The 20,101-nt window shown below is 36.7% G+C and overlaps 1 protein-coding gene across 6 annotated transcripts in view; it reads right to left on the bottom strand.

Annotated features, from left to right (window-relative positions):
- Positions 1 to 454: 454 nt before the first annotated feature.
- thrb (thyroid hormone receptor beta) overlaps positions 455 to 20,101 on the bottom strand; it is a 384,429-nt gene continuing 364,782 nt past the window's right edge. For 4 of the 6 annotated variants that reach the window (XM_067361444.1, XM_067361443.1, XM_067361442.1 and 1 more), the window contains 7 exons: positions 11,856 to 11,956; positions 11,539 to 11,686; positions 11,192 to 11,397; positions 9,514 to 9,600; positions 8,695 to 8,841; positions 7,362 to 7,620; positions 455 to 4,477 (listed from right to left, as the gene is read on the bottom strand). In XM_067361444.1, coding sequence (XP_067217545.1) covers positions 4,236 to 4,477; positions 7,362 to 7,620; positions 8,695 to 8,841; positions 9,514 to 9,600; positions 11,192 to 11,397; positions 11,539 to 11,686; positions 11,856 to 11,956 — 1,190 coding nt within the window. In that variant the 3' untranslated portion in view covers positions 455 to 4,235. The remainder of the gene's footprint in view (positions 4,478 to 7,361; positions 7,621 to 8,694; positions 8,842 to 9,513; positions 9,601 to 11,191; positions 11,398 to 11,538; positions 11,687 to 11,855; positions 11,957 to 20,101) is intronic. The other 2 variants (XM_067361446.1, XM_067361447.1) reach the window with 2 other exon arrangements.

Below are 20,101 nucleotides of genomic sequence, written 5' to 3'. Positions count from 1 at the left end.
ATGTGTGTCATAATGATATTGTCCAGTAGATGGCAGCATTTAACTACACCAAATTACAGCAATGCACTATGGGGAATGGGAAAATTCTAGAAATAAAGGCAAAATCTGTGTAAAATGAAAGTCGGTATTTTTTTCATGAAAAAGTACAATACAAATTTTCCACAATTAATAATACTTTCACCAAAAAAAAAAAAAAAAAAAAAAAAAGTAAACTTATCTTTACAGACTGAAATTAAAAGAGGATTTTTTTTTATTAAAACATTTTGTTAAAATTAGTTAAAATATGTGAGTCAAATATGTAAATATCTTTATGTGAGATTACAGTCATTATTCAAATAAAGACTGCTAAATAAATATACATCAATTTAATTCACCCAAACCCCCCACCCCTACCCCTACATGCAGAATCTTACATTAGTCATGTACCAAACACAGCCAACAAATATTTCGGGGGTTTCTCAAAACCATCTTTATTGTCCTATTCACCTTAGGTGCAAATATCATCACCGTCATCATTTTTTGCCAAATCCAGGATTATATTTTTAGTGCAAGGTCTCTTCCAGGATATCCAAATCATCATGATCCAAACTTGAATTTAATTCAAGGCTTCACTGTCATACAGTAAGCCTGAGCAATATGTTCATTTTGGTAATAAAATAAAATAAAAGTAAAGTAAAGAAAAAAGACATTGAAGAGAAAGTGAAATACAATTGCTTGTATTGTTGGATAACTGATTCACATTCAAAGTTCACTTATTCATGCAACCAGCATACTGTGGATGTGATCAGATAAGCGTTAACTAAGACACAGAGAAAAAGAAGTACATGAACTGTGATTGTTTCTAGGGGTCTATTTCTTTCAGTTTAGCCTGGTGATATCTGGTCAGTTTCTTTGACTATGGCCTTTAGGTTTCATTCCCACACACAGAGAATCACTTTTTGTGATTGGTTGTGCTGGATTTTTTGTTTTTGTTATGATTATTAGTTAAAAAGTATATATTAGTTGTCATTGACACGGTTAAACAATGGCTTTAGAATGAAACACATAATAAGGAGAGATCACCAGTGAACTGGGACGGCTAAATAAATCAGGACTTTTTGAAAAAAGACAGTCTTTTGTTTTCTGCTAGTGTGTAAAACTGGAAAATGTTAATATTGTGCATATAACATGTAAAAAATATCTGCAGTCTGAAAAAAAATACAGCCTTTTCTTTCCATAAATATCTTTATTTTTGTAGTGCTTTGTGTTTTTTTTTTTTTTTTTTTTACTTACTCACTCAGAGGAAATAGTATTGACTCCCAGCGTGTCTGTGCATGCATGTGCTGATCTGTGGCCAGGGTCCAAAATTAACACACCAAGTGCCGGCACAGAAAAAAAAAAGGCTTTAGCAAGTACATAAGTGTTTACTTGCCAGATGGCTGGTAATATTATTAGCAACAACATAATACATGGTTTAAATCAAATTGTAAAAACAATTTTCTGAATCTTGTGTGTGAGCGATTAAAATCAAACAATATAAACTACTAAAATCTACTGAAGAATTGCAACAAAAATAGATTTGGGAAAAGCTGTAAATTAAATTTTACTAAAGTATTAAAAACTGGACTTCCTGTCAAGCTTGTCTGCATAAGCAAATGTAAAAAGATATTGGTGTGGAGCTGAGCAAAGGGTCAGGTCACCCGCCACTGACAGTTGTGGTGTATAAGTTAATTTTAGATCCTGGCTGTGGCCTTTACTTCCCTCTGCATCTTTCTATACCACTCTCTGCTGACACATTGATTGTCTGTGCAATGACATTGAGTCTGTTTAATATCTACGTTGGCATGTACGTTTGAATGTATAATCCAAAACATGTAAAACCACTGGAGCAATTCTATTGCTTAAAAAAGGAATCACTATAACAGAACACTGATTGAACATGTGCTGTGTTTTGAGGTGCGATTCTGAATTCATGTCCGTTTTTCAACAGCAAAAAAAAAAAAAAAAGTTCTGGCGGTTCCTGATAATCAGTAGAGGTATGTGGGATTCAAACCCTTTTGCAGCACACACGGATGTCTCTAGAAAGACTAAAAACACTACAGTGAAACAAGAAAACCAGGAAAGAAATGAAAACAGCTGAAACAACATCACAGACACATCCAAAAGCATCCCTGAACATTGAAGGGTTGACCACTGACCTCAGCATTGTGTGTTTTTATGTGTGTCAATCACCCAGACCATTCAGAGGTTAAATGACAACAGTCCTGGAGGTATAAATTGGCAAACTCATAGCACCAACAAGTTCAAGCAGAAGCATTGCCTTGGTCTATCATGTGACAGCTATAGAAGAGAAGAAAAAATCAACTGAACAGAGTTCCATCCCAGCAGTTTAATAGGTCTAGTTATGGCTGGGTACAAATGTGACCTCAAGTTCCTCCAAGCAGCTCAACACAAGTCCAAGCAGAGTATGATTTTCAGGGAAGTTTTTGGCACCTTAATAGGAGGCATTATGAACTAATGTTAGTGTATGCTGGCTAGAGAGTCTCTCATGGGCTTTTAATGTGTTTTCTGCTGACAGTCAAAAACGTTTCTTCAAGGACTAAAGTTTATAGAGATCAACATATGAGATCATCAAAAAACATTGTATGTGCTATGTATAACTGGAATTTACTCTTTCTGTCTAACTCTAACTAATGTATCATGAAGGTCCACTTGCCCAGTAAGCTTTAACTGACAAAGAAACATTTTACTTAGGGATTTACCACCATTAAAACTGATGCCACCTTGCCATTTAGAAATGTTTTGTTTACCTTGCCCACTTTTTTTCAGAGAACAGTTCCAATTCCAAAACCAAGTAAGCTGCTTTACTGTCTATTGCCAACATAGGCTTCAAAGAAAGCATGCCAAATGAAATGGAACCTGATAAGTGATAGTACTAGTATGGCACACAAAGTGTCTGACTATGTAGAACATTCCAAATCAGTGCTCCTCACATGAATGAAAGGGAAATTCACAATCCAATTGATCCAACAGAGTTTGATGTTAGCATGTTGCTAAGCTATGCAAAACTGGGATACATAGAGCAAACACACATTGGGTGAAATATTTAATTGCTAATTAGAACTATTTGATCTATATACTTTGACATGACGTGAATGCCAAGTATAGTAACCCATACTCAGAATTTGTCCTCGGCATGTACTCAAAGTTACTGCACATAAATTAGGGGCAGTGAGGGGCAGTGAGTAGTGGACACACACACAGCAAACCGTGCCTTTTTTTTCTGCGGCACTCTGGGAGCGACTGGGGGTTAGGTGCCTTTCAAGGACATCTCAGTCATTTCCTGCCTGTATTGAGAATCAAACTCACAACCAGTCTGACTCTCTAACCATAAGGCAATGACTATTTTAGAGAGAAAATTAGACAAATGAGACAGTTATTGAAAAAGTAAGAGTACAGAGCTTTAAAATGAATGTGGATAGCAGCAGATCATTAGGTCTTGGTAGAAATTGACTATCGAAATCGACTGTCTTTGAATTAATTTGTTATTGAGGCAGCTGAGATGTAATATTACTGTGGTCTTCCTCTAGAGCAGCAGCAGGAAAATTTAAGTTACCAAATGTCTTAATTCGCTTTGCATTAAGCGATCTTGTCTAGGACAAACAATTGTGATATTAAAGAGCCCTCAGTCGTGATTTTGCTTTTGTACACTCTCAATCTAGGGAAATGATGCCTAGGTAGGCAGCTCATTGGGTTTTGGAACAGAACTATTACCAATCTATGTCTTAATGTGAGCATGAAAAGACCTTTCAACCAACAGATTAGGGAAACAAAGGGAAAAAAGGTATTGCAGTGTGGCGCTTTTTTCTGAGGACTGACGTGACATGAAACCCAAATGCATAGTTCATACATCTCACTTAAGCGGCATCAGAGACTATGATTAGAAATAAAACAATTTAGCAAAAAAATTGAGTAACAGAAAGGTGATTTTTTTTTTTTTTTTTTTTTAACAAACAAAGAGTGAAAGAAAACAAACTAACGCTATTCACACGTACCCGCTTTGTAAAAGGAATGGTTCCATTCAAATTAGGCCAGAGAGCTACTCCTAAAACTATGGAATGAAATTATGCTCAGTAGTGACCAGGAACAAAAACAGTGTGTTCATGTGACCAAGAACAGGGACACAGAGTTCGAGGGGAGGTCGGATTTGTGGAGGTTGGTGTTGGTGGGAGCAGCCTGGCCTGATTGGTTGGCCATCAGTCTTCGAACACTTCCAGGAAGAGGGGCGGAAAGAGCTCTGTGGGACATTCCACCTTCATGTGCAGGAAGCGGCTGGCATGGCAGGCACCAATCATGCGCAGGTCTGTCACCTTCATCAGCAGCTTGGGCCAGAAGTGAGCCAACTTGTGCTTACGGTAGTTGATGTAATGTTCAAAGGCCAATAGGAACTCCTCCTGACAACGCTCTATCCGTTCTACACTCGTTAAACCTGGACGATCTGCCAGTGAAACAGAGGAGAAGAGATGATGGCTGGTTCCAGTTTAATTTTAAAACAAATTCACTTTAAATAAAAAAAAAAAGATGGGCTTGAAGGTGATGTCATGATTTAAAAAAAACTTTTAAATTATTTCTATTGTAGTTTGAGTCATTTAACATCCTGAAGACAAGCGTATGTAAACACCAGCCTGTTGAAGTGTGCCTTTTTATAGCATTTATACTTTATATGTGTTGTCTATGTTGATTTAAAGGGGTAGTTCACCGAAAAATAAAAACTTCCATTGTAAGGCCAAAAGAAAAAAAAAAACAAAAGAAAAAAAAAAAACACCTGAGACATCTCTATAAATATCTTTGGGTTGCACAGAAGAAAGTCATACAGGTTTGAAGTGACATGAGGGTGAGTAAATAATGAAAATGCCACAAACGTGCCCACAAATTTAAATACAAACTGCGCAGTGCTACATTTATAACAGGTACATAGGTGCCACCAGTGTGCTAGAAATTACACACTTTAAACAAAAAAGAAAATTCCAAGCAGAATTAGAAGGGACTATTGCAGTCTAGCTGTTATTGGTTTTCTTCATGACCAATGACATCTGTTGTGTTACAGTGCTGGAAATAGAGTCAAAAGTACCGACTTTGGTACCTATCGGTACTGAAATTTTAAAAATGTGACTCTTTGAGCACCGTTGAGTGGATTTGTAAACACCTTTTGATTGATTGGCCATTGTGTTGACGCGCTCATCAGATATGTCTGTGACTGGCTACAATGATCAACGCACGGCAGTGTTTGAAAGCACACGGAAGTGTTTGAATTTGAAAGCGGGAGCAGGAGCGTTTGAAAGCAGGCATCTATCAGTGGACTGGTCTGCGATAGACACCTACTTTCAAATGCTCCCATGTGTATCTGTGTAAGCGCTCGGTGAAGAGACTATTTACAGTGTTTTACAGCATTGATCATTGAAGATAATCACAGACAAACTCGATGAACTGTGATCACAATGGCCAATCATAGGTGTTTACGAATCCACTCAACAGCGCATAAAGCATCACATTTTTAAAATTTCAGTACCAACTGGGTACCGAAGTACAACAGTACTTTTGACAACTCTAGTTGAAAACGTTTCATATGTTAAAGCAGAAAAGTGATATAGAAAAAAGAAAATCATCACCTTTGTTCTCTCTCTAAAACCAAATCAGAAAAAAGACCTTTAGGACACTAGTTAAAACCCAGTTAATTATCAAAAAATCATTTAAGTCCCTGATTGAGTTAGGCCAGCTGCAGTACTGGACAATCTGTTTAAATGTGCTGGAATCGATAAGAAATCGATATAAGAGTAGACGTGGGCACTGAAGTCTTTACCTATTGATTGTGACATTCTCAGTTGAAGCAGAATCCCATTTTAATAGCGTTATTAAGTAGGCCTGTGTAATCCCGGGTAATCGGCACTCAATAACACCCACTGCAGCTGGCCTAATAGCTTTTAAACATACTTCCAATGGAAGTCATGAATCATACTGACAAACTGACATTAATCAATCATGAAGGAAAACAACTTTAGGAGAACAACTTTATGAGGTTCACCAAACCAAGTACAGTACTGTGCAAAAGTCTTAGGCACGTCAGTATTTTCACCCCCCAAAAAAGGTTTTAAGCCAGTTATTTATATCTTTTGCTGTAGTGTGTCAATAGGAAATATCCGTTCACATTTCCAAACATTCATTTTGCCATTAATTGTAATAATCCAGTGAGATTTTTGAATACACAAGGAGTCTGACAACAGCTGGTGCTCCACACAGTGATCTGATCTCACCATCATTGAATCCGTCTGTGATTACATGAAGAAAAAGATGAAACTGAGACAAACTAAATCCAGGAGAACTGTGGCTGTGTCTCTAAGATGCTTGAAGAAACCTGCCTGCAAAGATACAGTACTGTGAAGAGTTTTAGGCACTGTAAAGTAAGGATGTTTTTAAAAAATACTGTTATAAATAGATTTTATTGATCAATTAACTTATATTAACTAAATCAAAACAATATTTTGTGTGACCACCCTTTGCATTTAAAACAGCTCTTGTCCAGGTACACTTGGGCATCATTTTTCAGGTAGCTTTGGAGGCAGGTTTCTTAAAATCTCTTGGACACACGGCCACAGTTCTTCTGGATTTGGTTTGTCTCAGTTTCATATGTTTCTTCATGTAATCACAGATGGATTTGATGATGGTGAGCTCTGATCTCCATGTGGAGTCTTATTATTACAATTAATGGCAAAATGAATGTTTGTAAATGTGAATGGATATTTCCTATTGACACACTACAGCACTTTTTTGGGGGGGTGAAAATAATGACGTGCCTAAGACTTTTGCACAGTACTGTAGTTAATACGCTTTTTTTCATTGTTCAAAATGAACATTTTAGTCATAGTACATCCTTCTTTAATACAGCATTGATATTAATGTATGTATGCCCCTCTCCCTGACTGCATTTGCACACACAAGGATATTCTGATATTTATTGGAATTAGATTGTTTTGATTATGAAGGTGCCATTTAAACATGTTTTACCCAATTTGCTATTAGCCATTTTTTTTTTTTTTTTTTTTTTTTACTAGAAATTAGAAGAAAACTGACATATGCCTGCATCAATCTGAATTCTTAACCATGTAACATTCTTAGGATTTTTCATTGTAACAAGAAACTAATTTATTTATGTTAATTAAAATGAGTTGTTGTGCTAAGAGAGGGAGATTTTTTTTACAATATTTAAGGCTGATTTTTGTATACATTTTATTTGTATACAATGTGCATACATTTTGACATAATGTGATGGACAAGAACAAGAATAAATGATTGGATTAACTTTGAGAAGTGAAGATAGCACTAACCGGAGGAAAGCAAAATCACGGCTTGTAGCAACGCCACCTCTGAATCATCCAAGTTGAAGGAGGACAGCGAGACGCCCAGATCAAAAATGGCATCTGAGACCACGCCCAGGCCCCCGTTCTTGAGCTGGCCCCGTGTGACGGCCATCTCCCCATTCAACGTTAGAGTCTCGCTCTCAGGATCATAGCGCACCGCCGCTCGCAGAGACATGATCTCCATACAGCAACCTTTCAGCAAAATGATCTGGTCCTCACAAGGCAGCTGAACAATTACACAAATTACACAATAATCACAGTCACAGTATGTATTATTGTGCATCAAAAAACAAGAGACTGTCTGGTGCACAAATGAATTAATTTCATCTCATTAAATTGTTCCCTCATTTTGATGCATTTTCTGCTTTGATTTTTGTACAGAAGACCTTTAAAAATTCACATTGACCAACTGCTTGTTTGGCTGTAAGCTAGGTTTTGAAGGATTTAATTTCCTGCATTTAATGCAAAACGTTCTCCCTCCCAACTAGTCACATATAGATGCTTGATCAGGAGGCCTTGACACCCCTTTTTTAATGCATAGCATACCCCTTTTAGCATTTTTCAATGTGTAGGGTACTCTATTACTTTCAATGAGAAATCTTTGGCATCATACACAGACATGATTGGCATGGGAATTTTATCGTCATGATAAAATTATGTATTTGTGTATCATTTTGCCCTTATGACATATATGTAATTTATATAGTAATTTCATTTACATTACACTATTTAGATATTTTTCCGGGGGGGCCAAAAGATTGTTTGGTGTGAGGAACAGACCCAAAAGCGATCACTGTCTCCATCCATCATAAAGCTTAGATTAAAAAATTGTTGACAGAATAAGAGTTATGTAGGCTTTTTTTGTGAAATGGTATTGGCTCTTGTATGCCTCGAGACCGACTGCAACAACCTAACATATTTTGAATGATATCTGACAGTGTGCGTTCATGGAGCAGGATCATTTTCAGCAATTAAAACTTTAAGTTCCACTCTGTTCTTCACATAAATATATCGTATGGCTTTAGAAGACTTGGAATGCAACACAAATTGCCTGTTATAATTTAATACTCTACGACTGCACTTTTATTTGCCTGTTACCCATTTTATATCATTGAGAAGTGGTTAGGTTTAGGGTAGGGGTGAGGTTAGGTGCTCCAAAATATCTATGAAATTATAAATTACACTAAAGGGGTACCCTGGTGTGTTAAAAAGTGACGCCATGGAGTCCACCAAGCCTCCATATGTGACGAGTTGGGAGTGAGAATGTGTTGTTTGATGGAATGTACAGCAGGCTTCTTACCTCACAGAACATGGGCAGTTTTTTGGCAAAATCAACAACACGAGTGATTGCGGGGGTGATAATTTTTGTAAACTGACTGAAGGCTTCTATGTCCACTTTGCTCCCTTCTGGTGCGTTGACGATGGGTGCCGAACCGATGTCCTCCGGCTGCAACGAGAGGAAGGGGAGAGGTTGTGTGCTCAGTAACACAGATATTTATAGGTAATGGACATTCACAGAGACGAAGGTGTGACACAGCAAATCCTCATTCCCCTCTAAAGCACAAAGAAGGCCAAAGTTACAGCAAGACATGTCAACGAAACAAGAGTGGAGCCCAGTTATTAAGAGGGAAAAGAGGAAAGATGAGAAACTTAAACTAGAAGATCAGAGCAGAGAAGCGTCTTTGATATCTCCTTCTGCTGGAGAGCTCATTGACTAGGGTTATCCACTGATATTTGGATTTATTTATTTATTTATTTTTTAAGATTTGTGACCTTCTGACCAGAAAAATGTGACGTGAAAGACAGAGCAAAAAAAACAACAAAAACAAAAACAAAGCAAAAGAAGACTGGGAGCTGAGTTCAGCGCAAAACCAGCCTGATATTCCCCTTTGACATTAGTCAATTATTCAGCTTTCCTCTTCTGTGTACACCTTCATTCTGACACAGCGAGCAGAGAGCTACACAAACACTCCAAACAAATGCCTCAAGCATTCAGCATGTAAATGTTTCCGCAAAAAAAAAAAAAAAAACGTGACAGAAATGGAAGCAGCTGAGAATTTGAGAGAGCGTTCTTTTGGATAAAATCATAAATAAATGTGTTTGCTCTGCTGGTTCTTACCTTTGCTTCCTTCACCCCCACTGCACTCTGGTCAGAAGTACAGAATAAATTACATGTTATTTCATTAAGTAGCATTGCTTCCTCGACCTGTTGGGCAATCAACAGGGATCGTGAAGTTTCAATGAAGAACCCGAGTCAAGTCAACTAAAAAGAACAAGTTTAAACTGGACAGGTGAGTGCAGACAGAAAGTGACAGTGAGATATTTAGTTTGCGTGGAGTTTCCATGGATTTCGAGGCTTTAAAATCATCATCATATAATATTACATACAGAATAACTGCATACAGAAATTTAGGATTGAAAGTATAAAATTTTTACTGCAAATTGGCCATAGGAAAACCTGAAAAAAGTTTTAGTACAAATGTTGCTGTTAATTTTGTGTTCTACCTCACAATATATGAAAACTAGAACTGGGCGATTTAGCTTACATATATATTTTTTTGTTGATATTTTTCAGCCTTTTGACATTTAATGATATTTGCATGATATCTGAAGTGGCTTAATAGTCTGTTCAAACAGACAATGATGCTTTAATCATAGCTCATGAGCAATTTTTTTTTTTTTTTTTTTGTGAAAGTCATCAGTAAAAACTAACATTCAATTCAATGTAACAGTTTTCATAAGAATGTTTTACGAACAATTTACACAGAAATTCACTGTTGTGTTTTATGAGTGAAGCCCATTTTTGCTATGGATTCAAAATGTTTAGTACAAGAACTTAAGTAAAAATCAAATTATATGTATCAATATACCTCATAATAAGCTGTAATATTTACCTAGATATATTTTTGTTACTTCAAAGTCTTACATGAATTTTTGAGTAATGCTAACAAATCTCTGAATCAGTTATGAGTTAAGAAACAGACAGATGAATTAGCCTTGCTAAGCCTAATACATTTTTCCTACTGAAGTTCAAGTAAAGTTTGTAATTTCTGTACCTCTAGCATCATGAAACACAATTGCAAAAATAACTGGCTGTGTCTGTGCACTCAATCAGACAGATTTCAATTCCACTTGGTGCCACTGGCACAAAAAATACATACGTCTCCTTTAAATTAGAAATCTTAATGCTGTAACATATAGAATTAAGAAACTAGTGGAATGACGTACATTGGGGTAAATGTAATTGCCAAATAAAAAGCTTCAAACATTTAAAGAAGGCAATTAAAACTTCACATGGAAACCCACAGCAGTGTTAAAAGAATCCTCAAACAGAATTTCAATCTGTAGAGGACAGTTAGATTCAAGAGAAAAGAACAATTGTGAAACAATTAGAAATTTGGTTAGAAAAAGACAGAGAGAAGAATATCAGAAAAAGGAACAAACATGAGAAAACAGTTTTGGTTTAGGAAACGGAGCTTGAGAAAAGAAGGACAAAGGTGTTCCATTAAAGTTAGTGCTGCTGCCTTTGTGGTAGAAAGTCTCCAGCGTCCATCTAACACTCCCCACTCTACAAGGAGATACAAAAACATGGACATATTAACAATGGGAACAGCGGTGAGGAAGGGCTTGGGAATTGTGCGGGAAGGGTTGGGGAAAGGGAATCTAGGGTTGTGGTAGGGTAAAAAAAAGAAAGAAAGAAAAATAGAATCCCACCCAAAAAAAAAAAAAAAAAAAAAAACATCCTAAAACACAAGAAACATCACTGCGATCCGGTCATCAGGGAAGAGACCTCTCACCAGGAATTTACGCTTCTGTTTCCAGTGGTTGCCTTGGGCGTTTGTGGCCATATGCGCCTCTGTGACAACCCGGATCAGCTCCCACTCCTCCTGCGTGGGCTCGGGCCGCTCCCACACTGTCTTTTGCAGCTCCTCGCGTCGCCGCCGTTCACGGTTCTCCTCAATCAGCTTCCGCTTGGCTAGACGCTTACTGTCATCCAACACCACTGGAGGAACAACAAGATGTTTGCAAGAGCTATGCACAATATCTGTCTCTCTAACAATCAAAGACATAGCAACTTTTTGTCAATGCAAAGACAGCAAAGTGCACAAGGCTATTCAAGTGTGTTTGACTTTAGGATACTCACAGTCTGTTGCCATGCCAACAGCAATGCATTTCTTGAAGCGACATTCTTGGCACTGGTTGCGGGTGACTTTGTCAATGACACACTTTCCCTCGTACTTGCAAGCGTATGTTGGGTTTAAATTCTTCTGTATTGTTCGTCGAAAAAAACCCTTAAAAACAAGATTTCATTTTTAATGGCAGAGCATGAGCCTTATTTGAAATTTTATAATGAAGTAATGTAAACGGAGTGTGATATATGGTACATTAATAATTAGTCTGCACTGTGTGCTTTTCTATGAGAACAGAACGGCTGAACTCAAATACATTTGAAACACTCACTTTGCAGCCCTCACAGGTAATGCAACGGTAATGGTAGCCAGTCGCTTTGTCTCCACACACAACACACAGCTCATCCTTGTCCAGGTAACTTGGTATGTACCCTATAAACAGTTACAAGTACAGTAATACACACATTACATTAAAATAAGCACATTAAACATTGATAAAACTACTAAAGTTATAAAACAGCACTAAAACTCAAGATACAGAATACTCCCAAATATACCATCAAAAAGGAAAATGAGTAAATTATAACAGCTACATTTAGAAAGTTCAAATATATATACACATTTAGTCTTTTGAGTTATTTTATAAAAAAAAAAAAACATAATAAAAAATACTTAATTGAGATATGTCGAGTTTTGGGGAATAATTCAAGAAAGAAAAAGTAAGAAAAAGAGAAAATAAAGACGTGAGAAAGAAGAGAAGAAAAAAAGGATTAGAGAAAAGAAAAAAAGAATTTTATCAGAATGCTCTTATATTGAGACGAAACCCATCAACAACAACAACAACAAAAATACAAGTTTTAAGACATAAGTTCAGGCAGCTTGCAGCAGCTCAGGAATCAATGTGTGATCAATATTGTGACCTTTTGAGGAGGTCAGTGGCAGGACAGGAGCTCAGACCTTCTGTTCCTCTGTCTGTGTCCTTACAAATCAATACAACATACCCCAAACCTCCATCCAACCCTAAAGATCAATACACTACACAATGCCAAACTAGCTCCATGAATATCTGCAACAGGTCTTTGAAAGAAGCACTCAAGTTCAGTCCAGAAGACTAACTCAGCAGTTTTACTACTATAATATCATAATAATAGTTTTTCCAGTACTTGCTAAGATTGATTCATTTTTTGTAACTGGCACACATAGAGGATATAATAGAAAACGAATTATATAAAATGGCAATACAATCTGCAAAAATGTCACAAACACATTTTGAATCAATCCTCAAATGTTAGACAAAAAAAACAGGTTTTCATAGTCATAAAAAAAAAACATTTCTTAATCTCAACTGAGCACACCGGAGTTTAAACACTTTAAGAACTTTTTGAAGTGAGATATTAGACTACTACATATGCAATGCTAGCATACAGTCAGCCACCTAAAACATGCCAATTACATGCTCAAAAAAAGAAAAGACAAAACTCTGGTAGCCAACGGGACACTTCTATGCTTCTTTCTAGAGCTTGCGATACCTTTCTTGTGTGGCCCCTGCATCCACTGCATCTGAGAGAAGTCTGGCCTGCCATCAGAGTAGTAGTCTGGTTGATGGTAGTGACTGAGAGGCACCTCCATGGAGCATAACTCACTCTTGAACACAGGGTTGCCCCCAGTAAATGGGCACTCGTAGGGTTGGCTGGGTGGCCAGGCCTGCTCCATACTGGGAGGATGGTGGTGTAATGGCTGCGGCTCACAGTGAGTGAAACCAGGCCCTTCTCCACCATACATGCAGTACTCACCTCCGGGCGCCACTGCATATCCCCCACTCACACCGTGGGCTATGTCATACATGTCTGACATGCAGTAATTCATTATGAAATTCTTCAAAGGCACAACCACGAACACACACAAAAAAAAAAAAACTACTTAAAAAGCTTAAGTTAATGCAACAAAAAAGGTACAGTTAATGCACTTGACCAAAATGCGATTGGCGGTCGCACTGACGTGCGTACAAATATCAGAGCTGACATGAAGTCATGAAGCAAACTATGTGAAAAGTGTCTGGAGGACACCAGCTCTTATATATGGAGAATCCACCCGCCCCACTTGCCCCTCGCCCTGCCAAATTGGGTGGAAGATTTTGAGCACGCTCTCTTAATCTGACACCGGACAAATCCAAGAGGTTGAACAGCCGGGACGACACATCCTTGGACAGGAAGACCGTCATACATGTGTATGATGAACCTTTAAACAGATCAGATCATGTTAAATTCGCCATCAGACCAAGCCTGTCTAAGATGGTGAGATTACAATCGCAATCCCAAAAGCCAAAGTTTATTGATTTCAAATATGAGGCGCTTCAGACACTGATCTTAAGCTGTGATCAGTCATATTGATTGTTATTTGTTCTAATCCTAAATGAAGCAGTACAATGACTCGTGACACATGTGAGGGCTTGAGCCACGGGTGGCATTTACTTATGCATAACTTCATAGAAGTAATCACATAATTAATAAAATGTGGACCTGTTTTACCTTCAGTCTGTCTGATAGTGTCCTATAGAAACATTAATGAATTGCCTTTTCCCTTTGTTTACAGAATTTACTATGTTCTGTTCAAGAAATATTGCATCAGATAAAGGTAGATATACATCTTTTAAATGTCTTATACAATTTTAATTTACATTTTAATTAAAAATAATAATAATACATTAGAATTATAATTATTTACTTAGTGCTAAACTTTAAAAGAATATTTCAAGTTATATACAAGATCAAATCTATGGATATCGTATGTGCCATTCTGTTGATTACCACAGAAGATTGAAGACAATTTATTTTCAAATGTGGTGAGTTATGAAATATACTGGACTGAACCACTGTGCACTTGTCATTCAAGTGCATTTATATACATATTTTATCATTTGAAAAATGAGGTTAACCTTTTCTGTTGTAATAACTTAACTGCAATACAAATGTAAGTTCAATATAATTTGAATTACATACAAATTACATTAAGATGGAGTATAAAATACATCAAACAATCAGTCTACAATACTTTTTTTTTTTCACTCTCACAAGCTTCAGTCGAGATACTGTAGCATCAGTATCAGTACAGTACTGCTGTCTTTTCAGGAATATACAACAAAACAGTGCACAAGATCAAATTAACTAAGTTGGAAACTGGGTTATGACGCTGAGAGTTAAGACAGCCAAAGTGACCAGCAGGTAACAGCTGTTTTTAGCAAGGGCTCCTGAGGCAAAGCCCCTCCACAACAGAGCCTGATACCAGTTTAACTTTTTGATGAGGTGACTGTCTCACATAAGCCTAATCTTTACAGGGATTTCATAAAGGCTTTAATAGCCAAAAACAACATTCAGACACATTAGCACACATCTGAACAATCTGGCAATGCTTGAAAACAAAGAAGAACTTGCAAATTGGGTTGCAGATTATCAATATTTAGAAGTAAGCCTATATATTTTCAGTATGTGATTTATAATATGCAAAAGATATTTATACAAAATACCACAAAACACACATAAAAAAAAAAAAAAAAAAGAAATAGGTTAGGAATCTTGAAAAGCATCAATGCTTTCGTTAAATGCTTAATTGATTATTTGGGCAGACGCAAATGGTAAACTGCTCTATATCTTGATAGGTAAAAAATAGGGCATTTCCACCTAATTGCATATAATCATTATCCAATTGTAAAGGATTTTATGACCAGTAATTAAAAATATCCATGACTGTACCAATACATTGAAACATACACATACAGTTATGGTCTGCAGTTACAGGTTATCATAACATAAAACAGGAAACTTATTCTGAAAAAGAAAAATGATGAACTTACCAGGATTAACACTCCTTCAAAGAAGTAAAGTACTCCCACAATCTCAACAATAGCCTCCTCAAAACATCAAAAACCTCAAAGATGACTGATCCATCACAGACCACTGGAGATCCTAAAATCACCCAGTAATCAAGAACACTGATTTGTTCGAAAACACCTCCATAACCCGCACACTCTCTCGGTCTCAGCACATGGGTCGTTGGTTTATGTAGGAAGTGTGTGTTCAGTTTGGCAGGTCTGTGTGATTATGCACCTACTAGCGAGTTTTCCACCAATTTATTCCCTCCTGGATCGATCACTTGAGGTCCTGGGGTTCAAGGCTGGTCATGTACAGTTTTCAGATGGTGGCCCTCATAGCACTGGGGATAGGGCCTGGGTTGACATGGCTTCCTGAGCCAGATGTCCCCAGCGTTACCTGAGCAGTGAGCTTCGCTGAGGCCACCTTAAACATACAGCCAGGGTGACCTGAGGGAAAGACCAAAACAATGCTGTCTCATCCCTAGAAGACTCCCCAACCTTACCAATGACTCTCAGCAACACAAAGACAAAAGACCCACAGCGAGGGACTCATAATGACTCAATGTGATTTACAAGAGAATCAAGCCCGCCGTAAATACAAGCTGTCACTGGCCAGCCATGGCAAGATGCCTTGATCAATACTATAATGATAGACATAACTGATGAATATGGTTACTGATCTAGACACAACTTAGCCAGAGCAAATCAAGGGCACTGATCAATTAACTAATCACCTTAATTATGTAATCTGCAGCAAATGAAGACCAGCGTCAGGTTAGGACTGTTGATAGAATATTTTCATTTAGCCTACTGGAAAATCAGCAAAAAGACTGGTAATAAGAAAAATGTAAATTGCGTTGCCACATTTTGTCAAAACCATAAGCTTTTTTTCTGAATCCTAGTGAGCTATCTTTCTAGACAGCATTTTAAGGCACAACAACCACACTTCTGAATCATCCAGAAAGTAACGTGACAAGCTCTAATTATTATAGTCATTTCTCATTTATTTCATTTTCTTTTTTTCCATTTTTTTAACATGAGCTGCTTTTAGTTATATTGTTGGTACAAAAACACTTGATTATGCTCATATTATTATAAATCATTATCTTTATCATAAGCATACTGAGCACATATATTTTTACAGTTTAATTGCTCTTAATAAGAGAAGACATCTGTAGCAGTATATGTCACTGCTCTCTACATCTCAATGGTTTTCAAAAGCTTGACCAGCATCTCCTAAATATCCTATTGCCATAGAGGCAATCAAATTTTCCAACCAAACTGAACCAAACAAATCTGTTCATTATCCACTAACTATGCAATTTAGATCAGTTTCAAGAATGCAAAGATGGACAGCACTGCCAAAAAAACAAAAAAAACTTAAAACCAGATTGTGTATTTGCAAAAAAGATAAGTACCTGCAACTATAGCCATACACACATTAAGTTTCCTCTCAAAACAATTTTTGTCAATGAGGCAATGATACCTGCAAGCACATGGTTTGGGAGAAAAATTGAAAATGACACTGTCAAAAGGCCTGCTTTAACTCCTAACCCTAAAGACAGGGCTGTGAATACGGCAGGATGGAGGATTAAGAGGTTAATTAGAGGGTCAGAAGTAATCTCTATCTCACAGGATCAATAGGACGCTAACCAGATGCATATATGTGAACAAGAACCTGACAGAGCTGGACTGGTTAGAGACATGGTATCTGGCATCTAGCAATAAGAGTCAAAATGTGTTTATAAGTATTTGAAAGTCAAGTCACACTTTTTTTTTATATAGAGCTTTATAAAATACAGATTGTTTCAAAGCTGCTTTAATAAACTGGAAAATGACAGTGTCATTTACTAAGCATGCGTACACACAAATTTGTTAGTGAAAACTTGTTTTTACGACTAAATCATGATTCACCAAAAACATTACTACTAAAATGTATTCAAAATTTACACACACACACACACACACACACACACACACACACACACACACACACACACACACACACACACACACACACACACACACACACACACACACACACACACACACACACACACACACACACACACACACACACACACACACACACACACACACACACACACACACACACACAAATGTAGGAACTGAAACCACTCGTATGCCAAAAGCACTTTCTCTGTGCGGCCTTATAATGTTGAGAAGTTCATCTTAACACAACAAATATTATATTACATTATATTACATTATTATTTTTCTATAAAATTATAAAGGCCTAATACAATTAATAAATAATAAAATTTCATCATATACAGTGAAAGAGTAAGAAAAGCCGCATTATAGCTTTAAGCTGCATGTTTTCTCTGAATAACAAAGATATGTGTGTATGTACAGCTGGCTAATCACAGCTCTGTAATCTGGGTCTGTATAAAATGTGTTTGTTGTGTTTGAACTGGTTTTGAGAATGACACACTTGTATTATGCATATTACTAACCTTGTGCAAGCGACAACTCTTTTAGAATACTCCAAGTTCAATAACATTAGAACGAGATTAGGGACAAATTCATGTGTGTGTGCACATATTGTGAATTAGGCGGGATTTTTTGTGAAAAGTGCTTCTGTACATACAAATAAAAAATAATCCAAACAATTATTAGTGAATGAGTCCTAGTGTTCATTTTGCAAAATACTGAGTAATAATTAACTACATGTACTTACTATAGGGTTAGGGCTAGGATAAGGGTTTGGTTTAGGGTTAGTTGCATGAAATTATTTATAATTTATGATTTTACTACAGTAACTAAATGTAATGTGTAATAAGGACACTATAATAAACTGTTAGAAATTAATCACTGACCAACAGTCCACTAACAATTTTCTGTGATTTTACTATTTTTTTCAGTCTGTCTGAGGTATGTAGACTCCTGATGCCAGTAGCATAAACACAGTCAAGACTGTTAAGAAATGTCTTAAAGGGTTAGTTCACCCCAAAATGAAAACTATCCCATAATTTACTCACTCTCAAGACATCCTACGTGTATATGACTTTCTTCTTTCAGTCAAACACAATCAGAGTTATATTAACAAATATCCTAACTCTTCCGAGCTTTATAATGAGAGTGAATAGTAACCGAGATTTTGAAGCTCAAAAAGTACATCCATCCTTCATAAAAGTAATCCATATGGCTCCAGGGGGTTAATAAAGGCCTTATGAAGTGAAGCAATGGGTTTTTGTTAGAAAATGATCCATATTTAAAACTTTATAAACTATAATCATTAACTTCCGGTAACTTCCATCCATCTGTCCACAAGAGGGTCGCGTTCCGGCGTAGGATGTAGGAGCGTAAGTGTAGGTGAGAGTAGATGCCTCTCACAGTTAAAAAAAATAGGGCTGGGCAACAAATTCAAGCTCCTCCAACATGTCGCTTTAAAAATTATCGTTTTAGACTTTAATTTGTAACTGGTGTTTTGCTCTATCCTCTGCGCTTCTGCGTTTATCAATATGTCATGAATCAGGTCAAAGTTCACTCTTCCATCGGAATCGATTCGCAATAGGAAGCCAGAGATTCTAGTTTATAAATTTATAAATAAGTATATTTTTCTTACAAAAACACATCGCTTCACTTCAGAAGGCCTTTATTTACCCCCTGGAGTCATATGGATTACTTTTATGATGGATGGATGTGCTTTGAGCTTCAAGATCTTGGTTATTATTCACTCCCATTATCTTCAAAGCTTTAGCCAGATTATAACCCTATTTTTTTTATAACTCTGATTGTGTTTGACTGAAAGAAGTCATATACACCTAGGAAGGCTTGAGGGTTAGTAAATTATGGGATAATTTTTGGGTGAACTATCCCTTTAAGAACTAGTTTGATCAACTACCATTTAGCTAAAGTAATCAGTCTTTTCAGATTTTAAATTAGGCCAATCTGCATTTGTAGCAGACTTAAAAAAAATATGACCAATCTTAAAAAAAAAAAAAAAGAAAGAAAAAAAAAATAGTAGTAACTTAAGTAAGCAGTTTATGCAACTGGCTACTATTCACACAGAATGCATTCTTATATTTCATTTTTGATTTTTTTTTTTTTTTTTTTTAATTGTTGGTCTATGTACACATGCAGACTGAAAGGAAAGACACTTCTGAGTGTTCAGGTTAAAGAGATTTCACCCAAATCTTTTGATCCATTACATCTTGCTATTGTTAAAAATAAGTACCTATTTAGTAATGAATTAAAGGATTAAACACAGAAAACCCTCGTTAAGGACACCAGTTTCCATTAACACACAAATACAAATTTGACATTGTCAAAACAAATGATTCTGAATTAGATTATACTTGAGTCATCATGAGCTGGCAGGGATGGCTGATTCCGGGAATTCTTGTTACCAAACACAAATCTCATCTTGGGCCAAACCAATCCAAAAACAGAACACATGAATAATACACTACTAAAATGTCTACTGCAAATTGTCCATTGTGAATATATAACTTTTTCATGCTGCAGTTCAACATGAAATGTATTCTAATTTATTCAACTCAACATTAAAACGGTACATGAGTGTCTGACAGACTGAATGGCTCATACACACAGAACAGACTGGCTGAGCAGAAGCGTTTCATACTGATGTCACAGCTAAAGCAGGTTCAGCACCACATGGCACATCTGATGCAACAAAAGATTGGAAAAGATGCTGAATGAGGGAGATTGCACAGTTTTCATAT

Source organism: Chanodichthys erythropterus, chromosome 15, assembly GCF_024489055.1.
Source record: "Chanodichthys erythropterus isolate Z2021 chromosome 15, ASM2448905v1, whole genome shotgun sequence".
NCBI lineage: Eukaryota > Metazoa > Chordata > Actinopteri > Cypriniformes > Xenocyprididae > Chanodichthys > Chanodichthys erythropterus.
Note: the sequence above shows the minus strand (reverse complement) of the source record. Positions and strands in the feature narration are given on the sequence as shown.